A 26517-nucleotide genomic window follows, 5' to 3' on the forward strand; every position below is an offset into this window, starting at 1 on the left:
AATAATACATAGGTATTGGTAAAATGGGTCAAGAATGATTTAATAAAACGGAGACATTCAAAAAATATTTGGGGATCACTCACCTACACTATCGACATTGCTAAAAAGAGTTTACAGTAAGATTTATAAGCTGATTCTAAAATTTACATAAAAATGCAGAGAGCCAAGAACAGTCAAGGCAATACAAAGCTAGAGGACCTGTGCTACCAGTTATCAAAACTCATTATGAAACTATAGTTATTAAGATAGAGCAGTACTAGCTCAAGGATAGACAAGTGGACTAATGGAAGAGAACAAAGTCCAGAAACAGACCCACACATATACAGCCACTTGTTTGATAAAAGTGTGGCTGCAGTGTAGTAAGGATGTGGTTTTAAATAAACAGAGCTGGGTCAAATAGACATAGATATCTATATGCACCAAAAATGACAACCTTAATAGAGACAAAAAAACCAATTCCTTATGGATCTGAATGTGAAAAATAAATTAAAAAAACTTTTGGAGAAAAAACATAGAGGATGAGGAGGAAAAAAAATGGCAAAGATGACAGAGACTCTGTTCATCCCTCTGGTGACCGAATCAAAACTGTGACGGAAACAAGGAGCAGCAAGCAGCAAGGAAAAATTGCCTGGGATCTTGATGAAGAAGCCAAACAACTAGGGAGAAAGCCAAGTAATCACCCTGCAATGGCAGAAGGTAAGACAGGGCTAGGACGTGGAGCTGCCTTTTCTCTAGTGAATAAGACTAAAGCTGCGGCAGTGGCAGAAGCCTTTCAAAGGGGCCACATCCACAAGCAGATTTTCGCAGCGATGGACCTGCTCAATCTGAGCACCAGTGCCAATTTGGCTGCGCACAAGGGGCACCAGGGACTTACAGGGAGACACTGTCAGAGTGAGGGCTGAAGCAAGACTCGCCCTGTACAGAAGTGCCGGCGGTATCTATTGTTCCCTGTTGTACCGTCCTCGCTACCAGTATTCCCGACACAGTGCCACCATAGCCGTGACGTCATCAAACTGGATAACAGAGGTTGCTTTGCCCAGAGGACTCCCTGAAACCCCACCTCCCCCAGCTCGTGGCCCCATCCAAGCCACATCCAAGTGTATCCTTAGCAAGTCAGGTGCTCCTTGCTGAGCAGTGCCTAGACTCACTCTAGAGAAAGCTGGCCTCAGTTTCTGGTGTGGCTTGAGGCAACTATAAGCACAGCATCTGTGGATTGCTTGCTGAGTCTTAACAAGTGGCCCCAGTGGGGTAGAGGCTTGGGCTAAATTTGGCCTGTAGCTGAACCCCTCTCGGGACTGTGCCACTGGACACCTACTTCACAAATTCGCACTAATAAGACCAGGAGACTTAGGAGCTTTGCTTAGTACATAGAAACAGACACGGAAAGGCAGCCAAAATGGTAAGACAAAGAAGTAGAAATCATATAAGAGAAAAGAACAGAGATCCAGATAATGAAGTAAAGTAATCTAACAAATCAGAGTTCAAAACACTGGTTATAAAGATGCTCAATGAACTTTTGGGAAGTATAGATAAATTCAGTGAGAACTTCAACAAAGAGATTAAAAAAAACACATAAAAGTAGAAATTATAAAAGGGAACCAGTCTGAAATGAAGAACACATTATCTGAGATAAGAAGTACATTAAATGGAATAAACAAAGGAATAAAGGATCAAATGCCCTATCTAGAGGATGGGAAAGCCAAGGACACTCAATCAGAATGGCAAAAGATAAGATGTCAAGACTATAAAAATAATTTAAGGAGCATATGGGACAATATTAAGGCTCCAAATATTCGCCTGATTGGCATAACCGAAGAAAATCAAGATGTTGAACAGCTGTTTGAAGAAATAATGCTGGAAAACTTCCCTAGCCTGGTGAGAGAAACGGACACAAAACCCCAAGAAGCTCAGAGAATTCCAAAAACCAGGGATTCAAAGAGGCCTATACCAAGACACATCATAATTAAAATGCCAAAGGTTAAATACAAAGAATGAATATTAAAAGCAGCAAAGGAAAAACAGTTACTTACAAGGGAACACCCATAAGACTGGCAGCTGATTTGTCAAAAAAAACAAAACAAAACAAAACAAAACTATGCAGGACAGAAGGGCTTGGCAAAAAATATTTGACAAGATGAAGACTCAGAATTACAATCAAGAATAATTTATCCAGCAAAGCTATCATTCAGAGTTGAAGCTTCCCAAACAAAAATAAGCTACCAGAGTTCATCACCACCAAGCTAGTATTACAGGAAATGTTGGAGGGACTCCTATAAGAAGAAAAAGCATGTATCAAAAACAAAAATAAAGAATGGTAACAACTACATACCTATCAATAAATATCTTAAATGGAAAAGAATTAAGTGCTCCAACCAAAAGGAAGAGTGGCTGAAAGGATAAGAAAACAAGACCCCTACATATGAACAGGAAGGGGATGGAAAAAGATATTGCTTTGATGGACCTAGAAGGTATTTAAGTCAGACAGAGAAAGATAAACACTATATGATTTCACTTATATTTGGAATCTAAGGAATAAAAAGAACAAACTAATCAAAAACAGACTCACAAATATAGTGGACAATTTGGTGACGGACAGAGGGGAGAGGGGTTTGGAGGGCTGGAAGAATGGGGTGAAGGGTTAAAGAAGTACAAATTAGTAGCTGATGGATGGTCACGGGGATGGGGAGCATGGTACAGGTAATGTAGCTAGCATTAATATATAGGCTAGGTGGAGGGTCAGGGGAGGGAGGGAGCAATTGGGGGGATCATTTTATGAACTATATAGATGTCTAATCAATGTACTGTATACTTGAAACTAATTAAAATAACTAAATTAAAGAAAAAAAAGAATTATCTTCATGACCATGTTATAGGCAAAGATTTCTTCAACAGGACACAAAAAATGCTAACTTTGACTGAGGACAATACCACTGAGAGTGGAAGAAGTAAGCTATAGAGTAGAAGATATACGCAATACATAAAGAACTACAAAAGAAAAATAGTCTAATAGAAAAATTAGCAAGTGTCTTGAATAAGCATTTTATAAAGGTTATCAAAATGGCCAATAAGTGTTAGAAACAGTACTAAATATCATTACTCATAAGGGAAATATAACTTATAGTCACAATAAGATATCGACACAGAGAAGAGCTAAAATGAATAGTCAAACAATATATTTTGCCAAGGATGTGCTGCAACTAGAATGTCTCGTACACTGTTAATGGGAGTAAAAATTGGTGCAACTGCTTTAGAAAATTGTTTGGCAATATCTAGTAAATATAACCATATGCATACTCTATGACCCAGCACTGACTACTAGATATATATATACTCCACAAAATGCATATAAATTTTCACTAAAAGGTACAGTAATATTCATAGCAGCACTATTTGTAACAACAAAAACTAGAAACAACCTGAATATTTGCCTATAGTAACTCTTGTGGGAAGGGCATTGGAGAAGAACAGTGAATGGAAGTGGGCACAAAAGGGCTTCTGGAATAGAGTTCTGGTAGCATTTTGTGAAGTCATTAAGCTGTATGCGCACTTTCCTATATATGCATGTTAATATCTCTAGAAGGAAAGCCAATGCACAAGAGAAAAGGCTTAAAATTATTATTTCTCCCTGACTCTCTAATCTACTAGGCCTGTCATCTACTAAGGAAGCAAATTGTCTTTTCAGAATCAAGTTACTTGCCTCTCAGAATCATGAGTTCAAATGGTTACTAATTAATTCTGTTAGAAAAAAAAATTTTTTTAAACCTCCCAATAATTTAGTTAGGGTACTATTATCATTTCCAAGTTTTATTCTTACCCCCTCAACCTTTAAAGATGGACCCCACATTTATACATGAGCCATTTTCTAATCGTTAAGACTCTATATTTCCTGAGTTTCTAATTCACACTATGAATTATAGCAAATACCTCTCAAGTCATATTTTCAGGCTATTTGCTGAAAATAGTAAGCATAGTAATAAGTCTGTTTTCTGTAAAAATAAAACATTTTCTCTGATGTCACAGTAGTAGGATCTTCACTGAAGAAAAAGGGTCTTTCAGAGGATTTGTAAATTGTATTAACAATGCCAAAAGTATTTTTGTAGACCTCAATGACAGCAAACAAGTCATATTAGAAGTGAAAGGCACAAAGCACACACATGATGAATTTGTCCCACACAAAACAATAAACAAACAAAAAAACTCAAGACCTTATATTTAAAACCAATGGACAAATTGAAACATCAGCACAACTGGTAATTATTAAAGTCTCAGCACTGCTGTCCATATTTGATGAGTTATTTTTAAAAAGACTCAGTTTTGCCAATCATGTGTTTTTTAAAAAAACTAAAAACTGGCAAGATCAGAGTAGACTATAAAATTTAGAAGTGTGGCTCTGATGTGTATATGTATGCTAAAACATCATGCATCTTAAGTTTTAACAGACAAAACCAATGTCCCCTAAAGAAACCTTTCTTGAATAAGAAAGACTCAGTTAAAAGAAACCACTGTGAGAAACAGCACAATAACGGGGACAGGCATATTCTAACAAGGCCATTCTTAGGGGGTAGTTCTCATAATAAACTACCTTGCTCAAGTTTAAATTAGTTGGTTCTTTCAAAATTACTTATTTATCTTTGAATACCAGGAATATAACAGGTACATATCAGAATACTCTAAGACAGAGATGGATCTTGGATCACTAACTACATGTCAAGGTAACTCTGCAATGAAATGTGCACACTGCTCTCTGAACAACTTCTGGTATTCTCTTTCATATTCAGAAAATGAGACTCTTCCTTAAGTTCTAAAATGTCAGTTTCTTTCCTTTCTTAGTATTTCAAGAATGATTCAGAATCTTCTACATGGTGATTCTCTTTATCAAGTCTTGTAGCTATTCTAATATTGTGCAGTCATTTAATGCTATATTTTTCAAACCATGAGTAGTGAGGGTCATGAAATAATTTCTTTAGTAGGTTCCCATTAACATTAAAAGAGTAAAAGGAAAAAAAGACCATGGTACACTGTATATGTGGGTATTGTTTTGTGAATATTTTGTTTTAAAAATTTACGTATGGGTAATATTTGATATATCTACATACTTACCAGGTTGGTGATATAAAATATACTTGATTTGAGTCATGATCAACACTTCAAAATCCACACACATAATGGGCTTCATTATATTTTTATTAATTGTTACATGTGGAGCTTCAACAAAATAATTCTTTATCCAGAACCTAAGCTAGCCTTTAAGGCTAGATAGCATGTAAAGATCATTCTGCTTCACTGAAAGCAGAGATTTCTTAGAATACAAACTTAGATCAACAAACTCTGGCAAAATACACTGCCTGGTTGGTATTTCAATACATGTAGGTTGGTGGTAAGGATGATGAGACCAAAAGCAGAATGGTGTCTCTACACAATATAATTTAGCTTTCAGCCACCTATGGCCCCCTGGCTCAGTAACTAAGTATACATTCTAAGCTACTACAAGAGCAAATGTCTATCCACAACACAAAATTTAAAAAGAGGAAATGGAACTGAAACTAACTTCAGTTAGATAAACTTTTAGATTTCACTACCAACTTCCCATAAAGCATAATGCGCACACGTGAATTTCTCAGGAAATGCATTAATTGGTTCAAGGACTTCACTGAACGGGTGCTCTGAATACACTACTATATTTTCATAAAACAGAAGAATACAAATAAGTGATGTGTATCTTTGAGTGTTAAATAAGATGCAGGTGTCTACATAATAGGGCATAATAAACTATTGGGAGGATGGTCCTTTCTGCACTAAAAATAAAACTAGTAAAATTCTATAACTGTAGTGTAATATACATTACCAAATGTAGAGAAATTGGTCTTGAGAGGTTAAGCAACATTTCATCAGACATATCAGTATTTCATGAGTAGGAAATCACTCTGCCACCACTGACTACATTATTTGAAACAGGCTGAAACCCAACTCTATTCTCTTTTTGCATTACTGATCTTATCTCCAGAGCCCAGAAAGGTATACAAAGCAATGTTTAAGAAACCAACTGAGAAAACAGAAGAGAAGGAAATCATATAGGTTCTTCATTGCACAGGAGGCACACACCAGATCCAGCCAAAGAACATCCTGCATTTGATAGCAGTTAAGACTAATGACCCGTTAAATGTTCTAGAGCAGGGGTCCGAACCCCCAGGTCACAGACCAGTACTGGTCTGTGGCCTGTTAGAGACAGGGCCACACAGCAGGAGGTGAGCGGCAGGTGAGCGAGCAAAGCTTCATCTGTATTTGCAGCCGTTTCCCAGCACTAGCATCACGGCTTCAGCTCCACCTCAGATCATCAGGCATTAGATTCTCATAGGAGAACCAGTCCCTGGTGCCAAAAAGGCTGGGGACCACTGTTCTAGAGAATACAAGGAAAATGTTTCTATCTTCTAATCTAGTTGAAGAACTATAACATAAACATACAAATCTCTTCTCAAAACTCTCCAGTGTCTACGGCCATGCCACCCCGAACGTGCCCGATCTCGTCTCATCTCGGAAGCTAAGCAGGGTTAGGCCTGGTTAGTACTTGGATGGGAGACCACCTAGGAATACCAGGTGCTGTAGGTGTTAAAAATAATAATAATAAAATAAAAAAATAGCTCTTAAAAAGAACTCTCCAATGTTACCCATTTCACTCAGAATAAAACCTATCACCTTATTTCCTGTCACTTTACCCTTTATCTATTCTACAATGGCCACCAATTATATGAAAAAGTACTCAACATCATTACTTTTCACAGTAATACAATTTAAAATCATAGTGAGATACCACTGCAAATTTAAAAAAAAATGGATGGCAAATACCAGGTGTAGGCAAGGATGATGAACAGCAAATCTTTCACACTGCTGGTGAAAGTATACATTATAAAACCATTTTGGAAAAATATTTGACAGTGGCTATTAAATCTAAACATATATATATATATACCTGAATGATACAGCAATTCCACTCCTGGTTATAAACCCCAAAGATATTAACACTTATGTTCATCAAAAGACATTACAAGAATTTACATAGATAGCACTTTTATTCATAATAGCCGCAAACTGGAAACAACTTAAATATTCACCAACAGTAGAATAGATTAATAAATTGTGGTCTATAATGCAACATGGATGAATCTTATAGATACAATATTGAGGGAAAGAAACCAGATGCAAAAGAGTCCATACTGGATAGTTCCACATACATAAAGTTCAAAAACAGGCAAAAATAATCTGTTCTGATAGAAGTAGAATACTGATTACCGTTATTTGTTGGTTTGTTCTGAACTAGAGGTATTAAATGGGAAGTAGCATGAGGGAGACTTCTGGGTACTGGAAATGTTCTACATCTTAATCCAGGTAGCTGTTACACAAGTGTATATACATGCATAAATCCAGAGTTGTACATTTAAGATATGTGTATTTTATAGTAAAGTTATATATAAATATATATTTAATACATACACAAATATACATACACACAAACATATACGTCTAGTATATATAGTAAGTCATAACTCAATATACTGCTCCCACTCCTCTGGGAACTTTCTGGCTCCATCAGGCCATCATTTATTATTACTCTCACTGATTCAAAGAAAAGAGAAGGGAGTACTACTACATGGATAATCGATGCTTAAGTAATTGCTTACCTTTAATAAAGGGCAGCTGCAAAGATTGGGAAAGGAGAGTGGAAAATTAACCCCCAGAAGGAAATCCTTGTTTCTCAGATATCTCTGCTGGCTCTCTCCTTCTGGCTCTCCCCAGGAGCGCAGCTGATGGAGCCTGTAGGAGGCTTTCAGAGACAGGAAAAGAGCTAACCATCTGAAACAAACCACAGCAGACATGCTTATTCAGTGCTCCATGGAGGTTTGAGGGTAGTTCATAGCAGCAAGGAACCTCGTCTCATTAACGTGTCTCTTTTGTAAATCTTGAGCATTTTCGAAACAGTTCTTTCCTACTTTGAGATAACGCCATTTCATACTGTTGTTCTATAAATTCTATCTTTGGTATGACTTGGTTTGCTACTATGAAAACTAAAATCCTCCATAAAATTCATCTCAGTATTGAGGAATATTCAACTCTATTACACAAAAATCTTCCTACTAGGGAGAGAGAGCCTTTCCTAATGAGGCCACTATTTATTATATAAATACAAGGTAATAAAATAAGTGAAAGCCATTATTCCAAATAAGAACATAAGAACACAGAGAACTAAGTTTCCCAGAATACTTAAGGCAGGCTATACTGTAATCACAACTAACGAAAGGAATCACCAGCCATCATTTGCCCTATAGAGACAAAAAAATATAGTAGACAACTAGAAATTAAGACTTGAAGACCACCTGGTAGCATTTGGGAGAAAAGTCTAAAAAGGTTTTATTTATGGTATATTGTGAAGCATCATGCAATTTTTAAAAAAATTTTCCCCCCAAAGTTTATTACCTACAAACAAGTAGGGGGTCCATAAGAATGAGACCCTACATGCAGTTATTAACTGATTAAAAGAAAATTATGACTCCTCAATTAAAATTTTTATCCTTAACAATAGAAAAAGAATGAGAGGCTCTCAAAGATTATAAATTAAATTATTTAATTTCATAGTATTCAACATTTGTCCTTGTTTATTCCCAATGGCTCTTTCATTAAACAATGAGCAAACTTCTCACCTGGCCAGAAGTCCCTGAAGCATGAGGTTTGCCATTTCTGCTGGAGATACATTGATAAAGCGAAGGAAAGAAAAACAGCTTTCTTCATTAACACCTAGAATATCAAAGGACAAAGTTAAACTCAATAGCAAACCAAGAGAGAATAATCAACTAAAGCCTGCTGAACTGCTGAATTTTGGTTTAAGAATCAAAACATAGTATAAAGGTTCTGAACCTCTGTTACTTTGATGGAAGTCAAGGTATCATTTTTTGTACTACTATCACAAGTAGAAGAGGCAGATCTATGAGATATGGCATACATGGGCCAGAGTGAAGCTGGCTCAATAGTTACCTTTGGGGTTTTTGGATCCTTGGCTAACTGCTCTCCTCTCTTTGTATCATGTCAGGAAAAAGGAAAGGTCAGAGGTGACAGATTCTGAACTTAATACTTAATACTTTGGACAATGCTCAAAGTTGAGCAGCTTCTTTTCCTTAGACTAATGGGGAGGAAACTAAGCCACGTTAATAAGAATCCTGCATTGTCTCTGCCAAGTTTCAAGAGTGTAAGCAATTCTTAAAGAGTCAGGTATAAAATAAAGAAAGAAGGTCAATGTAATAATTTTTTATTGCTTCCTATTATAGTCACAAATCATAGCGACTACAAATGAAGATGACTAATTTACTTAAATCTTTTCCAGACTTTATAAATAAAAGTCAAGCATGCAGGCAAACAAATACCAGTTCCAAATTAATCACTCAGCAAAACAAAGAGCAGCATTGTGGTAAATCCTTGGTATACTTTCCTTCCCAAAAATCAAAACACCTACCTTTTCTGTGAAACAGAGACTTTTGGATATAGTCTGGTGCAAATGGAGAAAGAAGAACCCTTAACCACCTGTAAAGTAAATAAATAAAATAAATCTAAACTCAAACATGAATATTGAGAAGTTAACTAGATTGGAGGTTCCAAACTAAACAGAATCTTTTAGGTTTGAAATTCTTTATACTTTTTGTTTGTTTGTTTGTTTACACCTACAGTATCCAGTCTTCCTAGGTGGTCTCAAATCCAAGTATTAACCAGGCCCGGCCCTGCTTAGCTTCCGAGATCAGACGGGATCGGGCTTGTTCAGGGTGGCATGGCAATAGACAAAACTCTTTATACTTTTAAGAAGTTTGTTATTACCAGGAAAAAATTATGGCATAAAATGTCAAAGTATTAAATACTTAATAAAGGTATAAAAAGATAATATAAGTTCAAAGTAATTTCATTTTATTTCAGAGACTCACAAACCTAGCACTCTAATTTATCATATACTATATTTAATGAAAAGCTCTATAGAGCTTCCTCTGCCTATCTAGTTAAGTATTAGCCTAGAGCTATCGCAGATCTAGAATTCTTAAAATTAAACCCAAGAAATTTCTCAATTTCAGCTTCACTGTCTCAATTTCATTTTCATTAGGCTAAAGGTTGTTGTGATTATTTTGATAGTACTGTTTATATTGTTTCTCTACAGAAGGAGTTCTAAATCCATAGTTCTCAGATGTGATCGTGCATGAGAATCCTTTGGGAGCTTGTTAAAAAATCCAGAAGACACGGCCACCCTCACTCACAGGTGTAGAATGGACCTAACACACCTATTGTCTGAATGGAAGTGGTCTCTAGCATATTACAATTAACTACTTCACTTTTACGAAAATCTGTCATTGCTGATTCTGGGAAGAAGGTAAGTTTGGTTATTCTGAAATCCAATCAGTTCTCCTACAAATGCTATAATAAGCATAAAATAAGCCATAAAGCAAATTTCAGTTTTGGGGCAGAGACATTTGCTGATCTCTTTTGGTATGAGTACATTTTTGCACACAGGTGCATAGTCCTCATTTGAAAAGGGAATTAGAGGTGGCTAGGGCCTTTAAGGTCATCCAGTTAAACCCATGATAGCACACAACAGATTCCTACAAGATCTCTCAACAAACAGTTGTCCACCCTTTGTATAAAATCTCTTGGGAAACTCAAATACTCTCCATTAAATTTATCTTCACAAATCTCCAAATTACAAAAACATTCTTAAAACAGATATTAATATTTCCTCACCTGTCTCGTGAATGGTTGAAAACCCTGATCTGTCCATGACGATAGATAAACTTTGAAATCTGATATGGCTTTAGGGCAATGTGAAATGGAGACCAAGTTTCTTGTCGTTCAAATAACTCTGGGTGATTACACACCTAATAGGAAGGAAAATAATAAAACGATATTGTTATGTGCAGACACCACTGTATGAAATGATGGGAGACACAAACCTTGAATATTTACCGTTACAAATATATACTTTCTCATTTTCATTTCTTTTTAACAGCCTTTGTTTATTTGGCATCAAGGCTAGAACCTTTTTCTTGAAATGGTTTAAGAAAGACAACTCCAGGGCAGCTGACCTAAGCTCTTACCTTCCTAAATTGCATGACCAGATTCATGAGGCTGCTGGTGGTGGTCTGTGCTTGCTGGGTAGAGCCCATAGAAGACTGCAATAAATCCTCAATAGAAATTTTGTTCTTTAGTGCCTGATATAGCAGCTTTTGTCGGCTGGTCAGTTGGCAATACATTAGAATCTCAATCTAAAAACCAGTGAGAACATTTACATTTTGAAAAACAGCTTAAAAGAAAATTCAGTATCGGCATAAAGTTGAAAACACGTGCAAGTGAGATCATGACTGAAAAAAAAACGATCTATATATCTCTAGAAACTCAGTATCTCTATAAACTTGTGATGTGGTTAATTATCTAGAAAAATGTGGTGTTTTTTTGGACTCTTCACTTGTCACTCATTCTACATGCTGTCTCTCATCGATTTCTTCCATTTCCAATAAACCAACCATCATCCATCATCACTGTGACTTACAATAAAAATATATTCCTAAACACCCTTAGCCCTATACTTTTAACTACTTGCTATAACAGTACCACTCTGAGTATGCAGCAATGGCATATGTGACATATTAGAAAAACAATTATCTTTTCAACAATTCACTAAATTAATTAACAGCATTACCATTCACTCAGTTGCCCAAAGAGAAACTTGAGTCAGCTCTGATTTTTTTCTCTTTCTCATATGCCATGTTCTATCATTTCCTAAGTCCCTCAACTCAACCTGGAAATTTACTTCTAACCACCCTTTCTGACCATTCCCATTACTTTACTGCAGAATGTCATCGGATCTAACCTAAACTGCTATTACTTTGGGATCTTCCTGCCTTAGAACCAGTCTTTCCTGGTTCTAAGAAACTTTCCGTATAAATTTTATAAGGTAATTCAACTACTGAAAAACCTTCAATGTACATTATTGCCTATAAAATAAAATAAAGTAAAAAATTAAAAATCTCCCAAAGGCAGAGAAGACCTCCCATAATCTAACCCAACCTACTGTACCAGTCTGATCACCATGTCCACCATATACCTTAGTAACTATGGTCTGAATGTTTGCCAAATACGTTGCATATTTAAATGTTGCTCTACCTTTGTTCACGTTGCTCTTAATGTCTAGCAACCTCTTTAACATATTTTCCTAGTAAATGTCAACTTATTCCAGATCTAGCTCATATATCACCTCTGCTTTAATGCCTTCTCTAATGCTCCCTCACAGAACTACTCCTTTATCTATGTTCCCATTATAGTTCACATAGACAATCACTGTATCTCTAGGACATAATATTAGTTATTTATGTATTTATCTCCCTTGAAAATCTGAACAGAACCTTAAGGCTGCATCTTTATGTACCAGTGGCTGGCAGGCAGTGTAAGAGTTCAATAAATACATATATTATTTAATAGATTAGAAACATTAATGATGTTTAAGAAATTTACACTATGCATAGTGATAAGAACCATATTGTATCTTCTGATCACCTCCCTATTGACCACTAACAAAATAACAGAAATTAAGACACTGCTATTGTTTTTTAAGCCCTTTTTTGATATAAAAGCCTCAAGGATCTATTTTGTTAATAAAGTATTTTCCTTCTATCAGGTACATCTGCACGACAGTGCTATTTAGTCAAAATTAGCCAGTTTCATAAAACTGCCACCAAGATTTTTTAAAAAGGACTAAAACAAAGGTACACTTTTGCTCCTCTCTTTTAAGGTTTACATCTCCACCATAATCTTCCAAAGAAAGTTACTGACTTCAAAATGACCTATCCTTCTGACACTGATAGAGGAGAACCACCTGATACTATCAGGAATCTAGAAAGATGCCTTCTAGGCAGAGAGTAGAATTATGAGAAACAGGTGTACTCTATGGAAAATGGGAGTGGGAACTGTTAGGAAAAAAAAGAGGGAGAATATGGGGAGAATTCATAGGAGATAATAGAAAATTATGGAAGTCTGGTAAGAATCCAAATTATAAACCAAAATTACTGGCTTTGTATAAAAAAAATAACCCAAAGCACATTAAACTTATAAATCTATTTGCACCACAATGATGCAATTAGCAAAATCTAGTATGTGGAAAATTCTACAGGACAAATGACTCTGTCTTCGACACAGAAATGCAAGACAAAAAAGAAGGGAGGGAGGGATTAAAAGATATTTAAGAAACATTTCACCTAAATGTTATATGTGGACTTTGCTTGGATTCCGATTTCAAAAATCTAATTATTAAGAGTATAATCACGGGGATCGTTTCATACACTATATAAATGTCTACAATGGAATGATTGTCTTTTTCAGTAGGGGTGATAATATGTAGTTATATGTTTTTAAAAAGACCAAATCTTTTAGAGATACAGATGAAATTTTTCATAAACGAAATAAGACATCTGGGATTTGCTTCAGTATATAAGCTGAGGAGGGTAGTTCTAAGCTGATCACTGTTGAAGCTGTATGGTGGTTACAAGAGAGTTCATCATACTATTCTTTCTACTTTTTTTAATGTTTCAAATTCTCCATAATAAAAAGCATAAAACAAAACATTTATCAAGGAATTTTTTTCACCCTGAAACCCTAAGTTGGTGCCTATTATGACTTAATAAATTCATGAGGTCTTATTTCCTTACCTTGTCAGACAATTCATTTTCTACATCTTTCTTGATTCTCCTCAGCATAAATGGCTTCAAAATCATATGTAAGCGAGAGAGTTGATCTGAAATGCCAGAAGCCCCCCCATAAATAATACATTTTTGTTGATTTAACACAAAAGAAAAATCATAATTATCTCTCACTAAACTGTTTTAACACCTTTTGGCTTAATGATTCTCTAAAAAAAAAAAATGAAATAAATCTTTTTTCCAAGTAGGAAACCAAGGAACCTCAATTTTCCACAGCATCTTCCCATAGTCAACTAGGCAAAATGCATTTTGCTCTCAGTTACTCAGACCAACAAGGAGCACTTCATTTTTATTAGAATTCACCTTTAGAGAGTTTTAAAAACATTTTACCAATAGAGTTTGTATATAGGTCTAATGTAAGCTATCTCGGACTCCCAGTGTTCCCCCGAAATCATTTTTTCAAAGTGTGTCAGCAAATTAACAACTTGTAGTATAAAAAATTACTTAAGGATTTTCCTAATAGTAGATGTTACTTCATATGTCTATGTAATAAACACCTCATAACTCTCTTAAAAGATTATACTCGATAAGTTTAAAAGTATTGATAAACAAGGTTAAAAATGTTCACAGCAGGAACAAATCCTAACATAGATAGAAAATAACAAAAATGACTCTTCTAATATTTTCAGTCTTTATCACAGGAAAAAAACCCCATCACAAAGAATATAATTCTGATAGGAATTTTTCAGGATCTCGGTGGAAAATAAGAATTCTGTAAGCCAAAATGTACTTTATGACTGTGCCTGTTTTGCTTTGATTAGCCAATACAGCAACATGACCTGAATTAGTCCTTTTTTGACTCTTTTAAACATAATCAAAGTACATAATTATTCTATGAAAGATAAAAATTCCCCCCCTGCCCCCGATCCTTCTATGTACACTAGAAAAAAAATTCTTCACATAGAAGAAAACGTACAACTATGTGGTTGCCTACACTGATAAGTAGAATAAAATTCATAACAGTACTCACTCTCATCAATGGTGGATTTGTTTTCGGCGTGGCTCTCAATGTCCTTGGAAAACCATTCATTAAATTCTTCATGTGAATCAAATAATGTTGGCATAATGAAATGCAGCAGAGCCCAGAGCTGGAAACAAAGGAAAAATGAAATAGCTGTAGAGCAACAAAAGACAGTGTGTGAGGATATAATGAGGGTTTGGAGAGAGAGAAAGAGTATGAAAGTTGCAGGTATGTGTGTTATGTTTGTCTAGATACATGTGTATGTGTGACGGAATGAGAAAAACAAAAAGAATGTTTAAGAACATGCCTCATCAACCAATCCTAATTCTATAAGGTACTATAGCGAAATGTGGTTATTTTTCAATTAATTTCAAACTAAGTCTGAAAGTGCAAATCCTCAGATTTTGCAGTGGTATAGTTTTAAAGATCTTATATATATTTAAACAATTCATTCCACAATTGATCACAATCTGAGGTAGCATAACTGGCTAATAAATACTAGATCAGGGTCAACAAATTATAGTCTGTGGTGCTAAGTCTGGTATTGTCATTTGTTTTAAAAATAAAGTTTTAGTGGAATATAGCCATACCTATTCATTTATGTATCATCTATGGCTGCTTTCACATGCCAATGGCAAGGTTAAATAACTGTGACAATGACTGTATGCATGACCTATGAAGTCTAAATTATTTACTATCTGGCTTTTTATAGAAAGCTTCCTGACCCCCGTTGTAGATGATCAGTTATCTTTCCTAAGGAAAAAATTTTTAGCTCCTCTCACTTTTAAAGAATATTACCTTTTCATTCTAGCATAAAAACATCTCTGCATTAGATGGGTAGCATTCCTAATATGGCCACTATTATATAAATACGAAATAACAAAGTAATTTATTTGCCTTATGCCAGAGAATAAACAAATAAGAACAATGCCAAAAAAAACCCCACTTTTTTAATGTTTAATGAGCAAGCTATGTTGCAATTCTTCCTTTTATGTGGGGATTATAATTTGTACAGAGCAGTGACACTACAGGGGGACATGTAAAGAATTCTATTCTGTGCTGAAACCACTTTGTTTAATGCAGACGTAAAACTAAGATCTTTACTAGTGCCTACCTCTGCCATGGTGTTCTGAATGGGGGTCCCAGTTAGCAAAAGCCGATTCCGACACTGGAACTGCAAGAGGATCTTCCAACGAACACTGTCCAATAAGATGAATTGCAAATTCCAAGTTAGCAGTAAATCTTTCTTTACTCTACCAAGACCCCATATTTCTAAAAATGCTTTCTAAAAAAATAACACTCAAGTACTCCAACAGGTACATTATTGAAAAATATTATTCAATGAAGCTGAGGACAGGAAATTTCAGAGGAATTAACTCCTCTATACTGAAAATATGGTATTAGGGTTTAGGAAAAAAAGCTCTCACATAGACAAAGTAGGATCCTTTCTGCTTTGATAAACTCCTCTTTGTGTTGACACAAACCATTTCATCATAAGGTACTTATCTATAGAAGGAAGCTTTAAAATGAAAAGAGTACAGTATGAGGTAATGCCTTTCAGAGCATGGAAAGTTCCATGGAAAATATTATACTGCCAGTTAACATGGACCTTTAAGAAAGTCCTATGTGCTAAGAGTTAATAAAAATGTATCAAACCCAAGGTTTAAGACCACTGACTAAAACTTTATGGCTAAACACTCATTTACTAATCAGTTTGGAACCTTAAAAGTATCAGAATATTTTAAATATATAACTTCCAATAAAAGGATTCTTGGGGATCTAATAACCACCCAGAGACTAAGACAACTTGCATAAAGCAGACAGAACCTACAATCCACATAATATAACCTCTTATTTCCTACTAAGACCTCCTGTTTAATATAAACCCTCGAGAACGGGCAGATGCCCCTTCCTCCACAGAAAATTTAATTAAAGAACAAAGTTCTGTTAAAATGTCATAATTACTGACTAAAGATAGAAGCTGAGAAAAATCTTTGTATTCTAAACATTATGTTCCATGAAAAATGCAAAAGGGAATTTCTGCCTTCTTGTCATACACATGGCTGATGAAGAGACCACATCATGGCCATGTTCCTAAACCTCTCTGATCTTTATTCATATGTGTGTATATATTATACAGATACAGTTGACTCTCGAACAACATTGGTTTGAACTGAGTGGGTTCACTTACATGTGGATTTTTTTCAATAAATACAGTAAATGTACCTTCTCTTCCTTATGATTTTCTTAGTAACATTTTTTCTCTAGCTTACTTTATTGTAAGAATACAGTAAATATAAAATACATAACATACAAAATGTTTTAATTAATTCTTTATATTATCAGTAAGATTTCCAGTTAACAGCAGGCTTTTAGTAGTTAAGTTTTTGGAGAGTCAATAGTTATACACAGATTTTCAACTGCAGGGTATGGAGCAGTAAGGGAAGGGGATGGCACCCATAACCACCATGTTGTTCAAGGGTCAGCTGTAATCATATACTATATATCTATACATGCTCAGTACATGGAGTTCGGTTTCTGCTGCTCATGTTACCTGGAACTACTCTTGAGTGCCTGAGCCTCGTCCAATACCATATACTGCCACTTGACACGCTGGAAATACTTTACATCCTGCACCACCAGCTGGTAGCTGGTGATAACTACATGGAAGGGGGCATCCTGAGTGTAAAGGGTCTTCTGTAAATATAAGAGGGGAAGGGTGAAAAGAGATACATAACAATTCATAATAAGAGAACAAGGAATGGATTGTATTTTCTAAGGCCAAGAAGTTCTAAAGATGTGCTTCTCCCATGTGGCAGATGTACAATAAATTAAACCATAACTTTTTAAAGTAGTCACCTTAATTACAAATCATGTTAAAAATAGTTTTCAGGTTACTAAACAAAAAAATTCTTACTTAAACATGGACTTCAAAACTACCTGATTGCCTTTAATAGGAAAAGCATTGTAAAAGAAAAAAATTGCACTTGCTTAGTGTTCAGAAATATATAAGATTTTATACATGAGAAATTATTCAAATCAACTGGAGAAATGATGACTGCATATGTCTACATATATATGCAGTAAACTGAAAGTTACCTGACTCCAGAATCTCCTGATGACTTTTCTATCATGAGGATTTCCCCAATATGGTAGCACCTGGAAAAAAAACAATATATAGGTTATTTCCTACCGATGATCTTAAAAGTTATCATCACAAACATGTTTTTCAGGAAATCCTGGCACCTAGTACACGTTCCCTTTGAAGGTGAGCCTCTCCAAAAATTCTGGTTTAGAGATTAACAAATTGAACATAGTTTTCCTTTTGTTTTGTGTGTGTTTTTTTAAATTATGTTTTTTTAAGGAGATGCAAGGCCCAAAGAACAAAAACCACAGGGATTCTGATAACCGCCAACCTCGCTGGCCTTAAGTTGGGATCAAAGGATATATATACACACTGGAAGTAAAGGTACATTACACAAAGACTTGCCTCAATAGGCACAGTCATCTCTTGGTATCTTCAGAAGATTGATTCCAGGACCCCGTTAAGATATAAAAACCCATGGCTGCTCAAATCCCTCACGTAAATGGTGTAGTATTTGCAGATAATCTACACGCATCCTCCTGTATATATAGATTTTTTGCCCAACTCACTTTGAAACCACTTTAACTTGATACAAAAAAGAGAAAGGTACAATATGAGAAAAATTACAGGCAAATTTCACTCAGGAACATAGATGCAAAAATTCTAAACAAAATATTTAAAAAACAACCAAAATGCAAAGTAGATTTAACATTATAAACTTAAATGTTATTTGCCATATTATCAGATTAAAGGAGAAAAATCACATGGTTATTTTAATAAATGCAGAAAAAACATTTAATAAAGTTGAATATATACTTATGATAAAAAAAAAAAACCTCTTTAGAAAACTAGGAATATAAAAAAATTCCTAATCTGATAAAAAATATCTACCAAAAAATTGATAGAAGTCATATCTTTATTGGTAAAATGTTGAAAGTTTTTTTAGGATTTTTAAATCTCATATATTTTATATCATCTCTAAATTACTTATATTGCGTAACACAATGTAAATACTTAAATAGTTTTTATACTGTATACAAGAAAAAAGTCTGTATATGTTCAGTACAAACACAACCATCATAAGCCTAACTACATCAGCAACAATGTGATTTTCCCCCCAAATATTGTCCATCTCTGGTTGGTTGAGTCCGTGGATGCTGAACCCTCAGATACAGAGGGCCAACTGTACTGAATTTCAGCTTCAAATCATCTCAATTCCTGACTAGATTAAGGGGACTTTGGAGTATTAATGCCCCAGAAAAAAAAATTACTACTGGCAAGAAACCAAAACAAAACCCGAACACAGAATCCTTCTCTCTAGAATTATCTCTAGAATTTTTCCTATACAATGTCTGGCAGACAACAAAAACAAAACAAAACAGAACAAAAACGCAGACATAAAGATTAGACCACATGACTGAAAACCAACATGAAAAACAATAAAAGAAAGAAAACCACAGATCTAGATAATGAAAATAACCAAAAACAGACTTTTAAAAAGAATCAATGATGGGTTTAATAACAGATAGATGCAACTGAAGAGAAAATTAGTGAACTAGTTAATAGGATAGAAGAAAATATCCAGACTAAAACATGGAGAAACAAAAGAGTAAAAAATTCAGCATTTTTTCTGTGATTTCCCTAGGTGTGGCCTTCTTTTTACTCATATGTGGCTCAAAGTGCTTCTTGAATTCGTAGTTTGATGTCTTTTGTTGTTTTTTAAAAAATCGCAGCCAGATAAAAGCACAAATATGAAGAAAGGAATGAAGATCAATGAAAATAGTGAACATGTGAGTAATATAAATAAATCTAAATAAATTTAAAATGTATAAATAATAAAATGTCTAATGAGGTTAAAAAGATAAAATGTTACTTTTTAAAAAGTCAAGGATACATGTTATATTCTCCTGGGAATCTACTGAGGAGTAAAATGAATATATAATTAGCGAGCTAAGAGGGGAAGACAAAAAAGTGTAATAAAACCTAATCAATCCAAAAAAACCCAAGAAAGGAAAGAAAAAGGAAAGTTGAAAAGGTGAAATAAGTAGAAAGCAAATGGCAAGTCAGATTTAAATTCCATATATCAATAATTATATTAAAAGTAAGCACAAATATTCCAAATAAAAGGTAAGAATGTAAAGATATAAAATGGTTAAAAGTAAAAGGAAAGAAAAGATACCATGTAAAACACTAACCAAAGAAAGTTTATTTATTTAATATCAGAGAAAATAGATTTCAAGGCATGTCTTAAAGAGAATTTCATAATTAAAGGTTCAATTCACCAGGATTATAAAATAATTATAAATTTGCATAGATCTCAGAGCCACAAAATATATAAAGCAAAAATAGACAGAAGAAAACCGAAATGGATAAATCCATAACTGTGGAAAATTTTCACACACCTTTTTCAGTCAGTAATAGGACAGGCAGACAAATCGGTAAAGATACAGAAGAGCTGAACGTATATACAAACCATACTCAACAGCTGCAGAATATCTATTATTTTCAAACACACATGGGACATTTATAAAAACTGACTACATGCTGGGCCATAAAAGCAAAGTTCAACAGATTTCAAATGGTTAAAATCGCAAAAAACATGTTTTCTTATCACAGTGGATTTAGGCTATAAATTAATAACAAAAAAGGTACCTAGAAAAATCATCCTTTGTTTGGAAATTAAGAACCACACTTTTAAATAAACTAATGAGTCAAATAAGACTTGCAGTAGAAGCTGAACATTATTTTTAATTGAAAGACAATGAAAATGTGACTCATCAAACCTTTAGATGGCTATAGTCATGCTTAGAAAGCAATTAATACCCTTAAATGCATATGTTAGGAAAAGCTGAAAACCAACAATCTAAGCTCTATCTCAAGACATTAGAAAACTAAAAATTTACCAAAAAAAGAACATGAGAATAGAATAAATGAAATAGAAAACACATAGACTAGCCAATTCAAGGATGAAAAATGGTACATTAACTACATGAAAAATGTAAAGTGTATTTCATGGGAAAAAGGAGGAAGTCAAAGACATTGACCACACTAGAATAATAAGACAAATGTTACTCAGATATTTAACAAAAAAAAAAATGAACTTTCACATGTTATCATCATAGATCTAAGTATCTTTTGAATGTAATGTAACTATAAGCGTGAGCTGAGTCTGCATCTATGTTCCCTAAGGAAGTGAACACATTTCTGAAAATCTAAAGGAGTAACGGTAATAGGAACAACAAATCAATAGAACAGAGGTCATCAAACTCTTTCTGTAAATGGCCAGGTAGTAAATATTTCCACTTTGTAGCCCAAACAATCTCTCTCACAACTACTCAACTCTGCTGTTGTAATGAGAAAGCAGCCACAACTGATATATAAACAAAAGAATATGTCTGTGTTCTAATATGTATTTAAGTTTCATACATAATTGTTATGAAATTTTTTAAATCAACAATTAAAAAGTGTAAAAACTATTTTCAGCATGCAAGCTGTAAAAAAAAAAAACAGGTGGCAGATTCCTCAATAAGTCAAATACAGAATGACTCAGCATTTCCGCTCCTAAGTATATATCCAAAAGAACTGAAAAACAACACACATGTTCAAACAAAAACTTATACATGAATGTTCATACCAGTGCTATTAACAACAGCCAAAAGGTGGAAACGACCCAAATAATATCCATCAACAGAGGAATGGATACAGAAAATATGGTATATCCAGATAATGAAATATTTTTCAGTCATAAAAAGGAATCAAGTGCTGATACATCCTGTAATACAGATGAATCTGGAAAACAATATGCTAAGTGAAAAAAAAAAAGCCAGACAAAAAAGTCCATATATTGAATGATTCCAGTTATATGAAATATCCAGAAAAAGGAAGTCTATGGAAACAGAAAGATTGTGGTAGTCAGGGTCCTGAGGGAAAGGAGAATTAAGGAGTGACCGCTTAATGGGGAGGCTTCAGTTTGGGATGATGAAAAGATGCTGCAATCAGACAGCAGTGATCATTGCACCACACTGTAAACATACTTGATGCTACTACACTGTACACTTTAAATTGGTACATTTTATGTTATGTGTATTTTATCACAATTTTAAAAAATTGAGACAAGTGACAACTGAAATTGGCCCAAAGGCTATGTTTTACTGACTGTAAACTACAGTATCAAAAAGAAGCTCAACATGGAAATGAAAGCTCAGTTTCAGGTATAGGTATAAAGTCAAACGGGGAGGTAACAATGACATAAGTAGTATTATATTACCATCTATCGGCCAATGAAGGAAATGCCCCAGACACATCCCTATTCCTTACAAAGTGTAAGAAAAACATTTGCCTCCCATATCTCGAACATATCCTGTATGCCCTTTAAATGGCATGGAACTCATGATTATTATGGAGACTCAAATTCAATGAGATCATGTCAGTATCTCTTGATACAATCTCCAAAAAATTCTCACCATGCAATGTTATTATCCCTTTAGGAACAGAACACATATCTGACTCATTTCTCCCCTTTTACTTGCAAACAATTTAATAAATCCTACTCATTTTCTTATATCTCAACAAATTTCCATAATTAAACCTCTACTTAAATCTTGTCCATGTCTTACCCACTTTGATGTAACGTACTTCCCTACTGATCACTTCCTACTTCAACCTTAATTCTTTTCCTCTGAATGAGTTAAAATCAACTTTCATATTATCTACCTTAGACATTACTAATCTGGACCAAGACTAAAGATCTGGCTTTGTAGGTTAAAGAAAATGGATTATTTATAAACATATTGGGCGGGGAGGGGACACGACAACAATGCCATAAACTACAGGACATATGCCCTGATGATCTGCCAAATATCTATGTTAAACCAGCAACGCAGATATTTTCTATTATGGTAGTTTGACCAAAAGTGTCAATTCATGTGGTCAATACAGCAAGTCACTCAAATTGGATTTTGGCTTTCTTACTTATGAAACATAAAGATGTAACACGCTCTCTTACTGCTCCCATCAGTAACTTTTATAGGCAATGTATGCAAGTTATTCTGAAAAAAATTTCAAGATATTAAAAACTATTATAAACAATTAAACAAGGCAGCAAAAGAGAAAGTTTATTTTAAAGAGCAACAGAATTTTATGTTGGAGTAATTTTTACCTTGAATTTAGAAACAAATCTAGTAAATTCCTGATGCCAATTGTTAAGTGTAGAAGCAGGTGAAATTATTAAGAAAGGTCCCCAAATGTTCTCTCTCTGAAATAGAAAAACTGGGTTAGCCAACTGTAGGAAAACTAAAGATATTTAATTCAAAATAATAATTCACAACAAAAGCAATTTAATAGGAAATACATTATAACAAGAAAAATGTTGCCTATCTACTATATCTGCACGCTCAATAATAATATCCTATGTTAATAACACAGGCAAGAAAGAAGACTAAGAAATTACTGCCCCCACCACCTCTTATAGGTTCTAATTCATATCATTCACAAAGCACTTGCAACATACTGACTTGTATGTCTTGCTTTCTCCTATGCTAGATGATCATTAACAATTTTACTATTATTTAATGGGTATAGAGCTTTTGCTTTTACACATATTTTCTCATTTAATTCTCACAAAATCCCTGTAAAGTAGATATTATTTCCATTTTGCAGAAGTGGAAACAACCTCAGAGTTAAAGTCAGGTCAAAGATGTTAAGTGAATTGCTTAAGTTTATACTACTAGTTAAGATGTGAATTCAGGTCTTCTGATCTAACTATACAGTATATTTGCCACTACACAGGTGGTTCTCAACTAGAGGTGGAGGTGGTGGAGTAAGTTTCCAAACCACACATGCTCACAAGTTGTCCTAGTCTTCAAAATCAAATTGTTTCATCATGCTGTGTCACTCTGAAAGGCTTTGAAGGCAAGGAGCAAGTCCTACTGTCTTGTATGCTACAGAGCCTAATATAGCACTTGATAATGGCTGATTCTCAATGGAAAATGATCCTAGGATCTAGAGAGAGGAAAATGGAAAGACTGCATCTAACTCACCTCAGCCAGATGGGCCAGAAGAGCAATGCTCTGTACTGTTTTACCAAGGCCCATTTCATCTGCAAGAATGCCATTAATACCCTGGAAAAGAAAATACAGTCAACACTTCTCACATTCCATCATACAGGGTTCAATCTACTGCCAAAAAGAAATAACCAAAATGTTGACTTGTTCAAACAAAAGTGATTAGAGATACCCAGCTTCAGCACTGTTTCCCACTGCCACAATAGGCAAAAGCCAGTTAGTTTTTCAGCTAATCTAATCCAGGCACAAAAGCAATCAATCAAGATTACCAAGACCACTTAAGACAAACTATATATATGATATAAATATTCTCCAATAAAATCAACGGGTTAAAAATATAGAGACATTTTTCTGACTTTTGGCAAAGGATAAAGCTTTTTAAAAGGAATGAAATCCAAATGTCTAATCACTATGCTGTACATCTGAAACTAATATAAAATAATACTGAATTTCGACTGTAACTGAAAAATCAAAAAGGGGGGAGATGAAGGGGAATAAAAGTTTCAAACTTCCATGTATAAAATAAATAAGTCATGGAGATGTGGTGTACAGCACAGGAAATATAGTCAATAACATTGTGATAGCATTGTATGGTGTCAGATGATTGCTGGACTTATCCTGGTAATCACTTCTTCAGGTGTATAAATGTTGACTAACACCTGAAACTAATATAATATTGTATGTTAGCTATATTTTAATAAAAATATTTTTTTAAAAAAGGAATGAAACCTAAAACATTATCTTGTGCTCATTTCCCAATACACTGAACCAATGGCTTTAGGAAAACAGGTAACAAATCAAAGAGAATGGATATAACACAGTTCTAAAATTCACCTGTTCATAGAGATTGGCCAACCAATTCATGCCTTTCAGCTGATAACCTTTTAATTTGCCGTTAAAAATTGTGGGCTGTGGAATATCCTCACCAGCCCGGATAGATGGATTTGCCAAGCTGTAACTCTCCCCAAACCCACTGCCAGACTTGTTTGCTGCCCGTAGGGCAGCTGCTCGACTTTCTTTTGCATCTTCATCAAACGACCTTGTCTGGAAATAAAAATATATTAAAAGGAAAATATGAGGAAAAAATTAAATTCAAATAAAATTCATATGACAACAGATCTATTTTGTGCTAAGTGGAACAAAATTTCTGATAGTATCTGACAGTATAATGTGTAATGCATTAAAGTATATTATTAATATTTTTAAATCAATTTTAAAGTTATATTAAAAATATGCAGACACTAAGCCTTATACATAATTACTCACTTCATCAAGGAATTTATTAAAGTTTTGATATAAAATTTGGTTGGAGTTGGTGAAGACAAGGTCTATCCTTGACTTGGACTCTGTCAAAGTTATATATGGCTTCCTTTGCAGTATATTAAACTGTGTTTTCTTCAATCTAATTGCATTTTTTCTTATTTCATTAAATATCACGATATCATTAAGAAGCAAATTATTACCAAAGTGAAAGAAGATACTAACTTAGTTTTCTTATAGCTCTCTTAACAAGCAAAAATGTGGTCTTTTCACTGAATGTAATACTTCATTTCCTACTGTATTTCCCATGATTATTCAAGAAGACAAAAAATAATAGACACTGTCCTAGCTTTAAACAACACACTCCTAAATGTTAGACAAACGAATTCTTGCTTTCAAGAACTCCTACTGCTCTAAAACAGACACATCCCCTACCCAATACGCAATCACCTATACATATACACATTCGCCGATGTGTTTAATTGAAAATATTAAAACTAAAGGAAAACCACCCAAGTAAAAGGTTATGGGGTATTTCCAGGGCCTATTACAGTTTATCTTTTCATTTTTAAGACTCACCCGAGCTTGATGAATATGGTAAGCATTTTCAGCATTTTTCAGTGCCTGGGCTTTAAAATGGTTACTATCTGAAAAGGAAAACTTACGGATTATTATATCTCATTAATGCGGTTCTTTAAAAGATGCAATTCACACCAACACATGTGAATCCCTGACTCCCCACTGTATTGATCCCTAGGCTCATGGAAGGTGAGGGAGAAGGCTCAAATTATTTGACAAAGGTAAGGACCTGGAAGTGAAAATGGAGGCAGAAGACTGCCGGGGTCTCCAACAGCCAAAGCTGGCTCACAAAAACCATCCAAAGACTGAGCTCCAGTCTCCTAATCCTGGGTTTCTTGCATGAAACAACGCCAAAGCCAGGAAAGCAAGACAGCAAGGATTCAAAATTGTAATACATTTATGTTGGATGAAACTATTCCAAAAGAAGAAATATAGACATGTGTAACCGCTAAGATACTCTGAAGCACTCTCATTCTCTTTTATTCTTAGCTCAAATGATCTTGATCACTATTCTCTGTGAAATTCTTCTTAAAACTTTATCTCAATTCCACCCTCCCCCTATGATCGTAAAACACCAAAAGTGATCAGTCTCTTTCTCATGCTTGACTTGTATCACAAAGAACCTTGTGAGAGATGATTTTCTCTGCTGAGACATGTTCACTGAATTCTTCTGATTTAATACCTTCTATTTCTACTAACAAATCAAAACAAAATATTCCCAAACTTGCAAGATCAAGTTTCCTTTTCAAATTCCTTTCCTTTCCTTTTCAAATTCCTTTCCTTTCCTTTTCAAATTCT

General features: G+C 34.5%; 1 protein-coding gene and 1 pseudogene across 3 annotated transcripts in view; one reads left to right on the forward strand and one right to left on the reverse strand.

Annotated features, from left to right (window-relative positions):
• INO80 (INO80 complex subunit) overlaps positions 1-26517 on the reverse strand; it is a 105603-nt gene that overhangs the window by 45108 nt on the left and 33978 nt on the right. For all 3 annotated transcript variants that reach the window (XM_011354935.2, XM_023527767.1, XM_011354934.2), the window contains 14 exons: positions 25720-25787; positions 24715-24924; positions 23857-23937; positions 22977-23072; positions 17833-17892; positions 17288-17430; positions 15848-15932; positions 14743-14860; positions 13722-13807; positions 11118-11285; positions 10765-10898; positions 9500-9567; positions 8694-8787; positions 7677-7848 (listed from right to left, as the gene is read on the reverse strand). In XM_011354935.2, the coding sequence (XP_011353237.1) occupies positions 7677-7848; positions 8694-8787; positions 9500-9567; positions 10765-10898; positions 11118-11285; positions 13722-13807; positions 14743-14860; positions 15848-15932; positions 17288-17430; positions 17833-17892; positions 22977-23072; positions 23857-23937; positions 24715-24924; positions 25720-25787 (1583 nt within the window). The remainder of the gene's footprint in view (positions 1-7676; positions 7849-8693; positions 8788-9499; positions 9568-10764; positions 10899-11117; positions 11286-13721; positions 13808-14742; positions 14861-15847; positions 15933-17287; positions 17431-17832; positions 17893-22976; positions 23073-23856; positions 23938-24714; positions 24925-25719; positions 25788-26517) is intronic.
• Positions 6488-6606, forward strand: LOC111736315 (annotated as a pseudogene).

This window comes from Pteropus vampyrus, unplaced genomic scaffold (assembly GCF_000151845.1).
Source record: "Pteropus vampyrus isolate Shadow unplaced genomic scaffold, Pvam_2.0 Scaffold19, whole genome shotgun sequence".
Lineage (NCBI taxonomy): Eukaryota > Metazoa > Chordata > Mammalia > Chiroptera > Pteropodidae > Pteropus > Pteropus vampyrus.